At 34.3% G+C, this 3,646-nt stretch overlaps 1 protein-coding gene across 1 annotated transcript in view; it reads left to right on the forward strand.

Moving 5' to 3' along the window:
• Positions 1–3,014, forward strand: part of LOC110449428 (probable E3 ubiquitin-protein ligase makorin-1) — a 17,016-nt gene extending 14,002 nt beyond the window's left edge. The window contains exon 7 of the mRNA XM_021496289.1: positions 459–3,014. Within this exon, the coding sequence (XP_021351964.1) occupies positions 459–759 (301 nt within the window). The 3' untranslated portion in view covers positions 760–3,014. The remainder of the gene's footprint in view (positions 1–458) is intronic.
• The last annotated feature ends 632 nt before the right edge of the window (positions 3,015–3,646 follow it).

The raw sequence follows: 3,646 nt of genomic DNA on the forward strand, positions 1-3,646 counted from the left end.
CCCCCAATCCCTGCTCTTCTCCAAACCCCACTATTGATCTATGTTTCTGCCCTCCCCCAATCCCTGCTCTTTTCCAAACCCCACTATTGATGTATGTTTCTGCCCCCTCCACCCAATCCCTGCTCTTCTCCAAACCCCACTATTGATGTTTGTTTCTTATATACTTATATTAAACCATTCACTGGGAAAACACTTTATGATAGATTTTGTTGATCTTCATCTTGCTTATTTAATAAATAAAAAAACACCAGACACTGATGTTAAACTGTTCACTGGGAAAACACTTCAGGATAGATTGAGTTGATTTTCAACATGTTTGATTTCATTTTGTCCTTAAATATGATTGGCATTACCTGTTAGTTTGATGTTATTTACACTGTATGGCCCTGTATGTCTTGTTGTGTTGATTGGTCGTCATGAATCCATCATTATTGCTGATATGTTTTGTATTGTTTCAGTGCTAAACCCTGTATGTATTTCAAGAAAGGAGAGGGTGAATGTCCGTTCAACGAAAAGTGCTTTTACCTACATGCAAACGAAGACGGCACAATTGCAACACCAAAACCTCGACAACGACGACGAAGGCAAAATGCAGAAGGAGATATAGACTTGATTTCACAAATGAGTTTATGGGACTTCTTCGAGGAAAGACAGAACAGAGTTCTTTTACTGGAACTAGAATCTGAATTAGATAATTTATTATTAAATCTTAGGTTAAGTGACATTGACAGTGACAGTGACTTTGACGACTTTTGGTGATTCTATATGTATTCTTTGAGAACCCTTCTGGTTTTACCTAGGACTGATTTCTATCCTATACATATATCCTGTATATTATCACAAAGTTCAGATCATTTATCTACCAACCTTTGTTTTTTTAATCATGTTCAGCTTGTGCTAAGAATTAAGTTATGGATGTACTACCTGCGAGATATTTTACAGTTGTCTCCCTTGAAATTATTCTTCAGCTTTATCTCATGAATTCAGGTTTTATGCAGTAGGATCAAAACCTGCATTCTTGTGTAACTCTGAATCAGTTAAGGATCCCAGGACCACTGCCAAAAAATTGAACTATACATTGGAATCTGTTTTTCTGGCATAGCGATAGCATTGATAAATCGTTGTTGAAAAGAAAACCATACCATCCGGTACTTTTATTTAAAAAAAAAAAAGTAAATATGAAATAAACGAAAAAGAATCAACAGTGTTCTCAGGGTAAAACACCAATGGTGCCAGACATGAATTCAAACCTTCAAACAATAAAATCAAGGGGAGGCTACTGTAAGTACAAAAACTATAATAGAACCTCCAGTGTTTTGTCTGTAGTGGGACAGGAATTCTTATGGAGCAAAGTTTAATTACATTTGTAAAGTTTAAATTACATATGTAAAGGAATTTTTACATGTTCCTCAGTAGGACACTCTTTAGGAAAGAAGATGCATATCAGTTAAAGGTAGCATGTACCCTTAAGGTCAGACTTGTTGACCCTCCCCACATTCTTTGTCAGACACAGAAATTGACGATGTGACTGGCAAACTTTAATGCATCTTTGAGCTGAAACATTTAAATCTCCAGCATTTTGACCTGCATGACTCAAAAATGCCAAGTTCTAGAATTTTTAAAACCTGTACAGCATTTTCCTTGGAGAGCAAAGGTTTTTCATTACTCTGCATTTAGTTACATATAGCAGTCAAAAAATTGAATACCAAACAAAGCTGTCAATTGAAAAAAAAAGAAGAGTACCAACTCCTTTTGCCTGGTTGCCAACATGTTTTATAGACACATGTATGTGTGCCCTGACGATGGCCCGCCAAGCAAGCCGAAACATGTCGGCCACCAGCCTCCTGATATATTGAGAGTAGAGGATCTCTCGCATTCCAGTGTATTTTGGGGTTTGGATTTCATTTCATTATAAAAAATAAATGCATAGAGTGTTTCTCAGCAAAGACGCCACTATTATCTAGGTATTAACACTGTTAATGTACAAATGCTCTTTATGTTTACTGGGAAAAAACATAGACCTAACAGTATCTAATTACTGTTGTGGTTGACAGTACCCAGCACTATCAGATTACTGTAGAAAAGGAAATGTTATCACTAAGGCCAGTAAATCAGTAAAATTGTTATTGTTGTAATATAAGGAAGTAATTTTGATTTTTAACCGTTGTCTTTTTGAAATATTTCCTGTTATACTGGTTGTCTGTTTATAATAACAAAGATTTTTACCTCACTGTTACTCTAATATAGTAAGGTTAAACGTTTGAAACTAATGTGAACACATTATTTAGATAAGTAGAAAAATCAACTAAAGCTTATACAATGAATTAATCTGTGGTTTAATGAAATGACATGTTTCTTTATTTATTGTGTATAAAACAGTGCTTGATAAGATAAATTTTTAACCAAAGAAGTCAGATATTTATAACTAGAGATATGTTACTTCAGTCCTGATGAGGATATCTCACCTAAGGCAGTTATTAATTTTTTAATCATGTTCTGTTTATTTGGAAACTCTGATGTTACAATCAAATGAATGTCACCTTCCATTGTGATGTTTTTCCATTTTGTAGTATTAAAATAAAAACAAAAAAATCTTTAACCCTGGCTTCATTGACAAAAACAAAGAAGAAAAGAAGAAAAAAACAACACATTTTGTCGAAGTTAACAGAAGAACGGTTTCTTTGTGACCCTCGTTTTACCGAACACTGTCATATAGGACAGCACAGAGCATTTTTGTTATGGTTTATTGTATTGGTAAATATGTATAGTCAAATTTATCAAACAGCTAAATAATTTTAAAAGCCAGCAGTGAAAAAAGAGATGGTTGGAGTCAAGATTACAATTTATAGTAACTGTACTTGTGAACCTGGATGGTTGTATGATAAAAAGAAAGTCCAAAGTTACGAAGAAAAATTTCAGAGAAAACTAATATGTTCTATTGCAATAATGGAATCCAAGGATTGAAAAAAAAGTCATATCTCTGATATCTAATAAACACTTCTTATGCAAAGTTATGACATGTTTGATTTATTTATTAGCTCACTGGCAAAAATATTGCTGAAATCAATCTCAAGTAGGTCAATGTATACCGGTGACCTGCTTTTAAGACAACAGAGGACAAATATGTTATAAAATGTAAATTAATATATTATAAAGAACTATTAAGTCAAGAACAGGGTTAATTGACCTGCAGATTAATAAGATGGAAGGCTATCGTTCTCGGGTCAGCTGAATGGAAGTTTTAAGGAGTTTAAACTGAATCTCCCCAAAAGTACTTGTGATTAAAAGCGAACTTTCTAATTAAAGTATATTGGACCCCTTATTGTGATTTGACATTATGGTATGGACCTGATAGTGGTTCTCATCGTCTTTTCATGACAATCTGTATGTGAATTTAAAATTATGACTTCTAACTCAGTCGTTTAGAAGATTTGTCCTGTCATGTCCTTGATTTTGACAATAAAGGCCTGATAGTGGCGCACAACATGCTGTCTGGTCCTGACCACAATGCATCCATGTATTGAGCAAGTTTTATATAACATATAATCGTTCATAGGTACACTTTATGGAAAGGTGCGTGATTATTCCTTTGACCTTGAGCTTTGGTCACACAAATCTGAGGGGTAAGCACCAACATACCCTGTCT

This window comes from Mizuhopecten yessoensis, unplaced genomic scaffold (assembly GCF_002113885.1).
Source record: "Mizuhopecten yessoensis strain PY_sf001 unplaced genomic scaffold, ASM211388v2 scaffold4611, whole genome shotgun sequence".
NCBI lineage: Eukaryota > Metazoa > Mollusca > Bivalvia > Pectinida > Pectinidae > Mizuhopecten > Mizuhopecten yessoensis.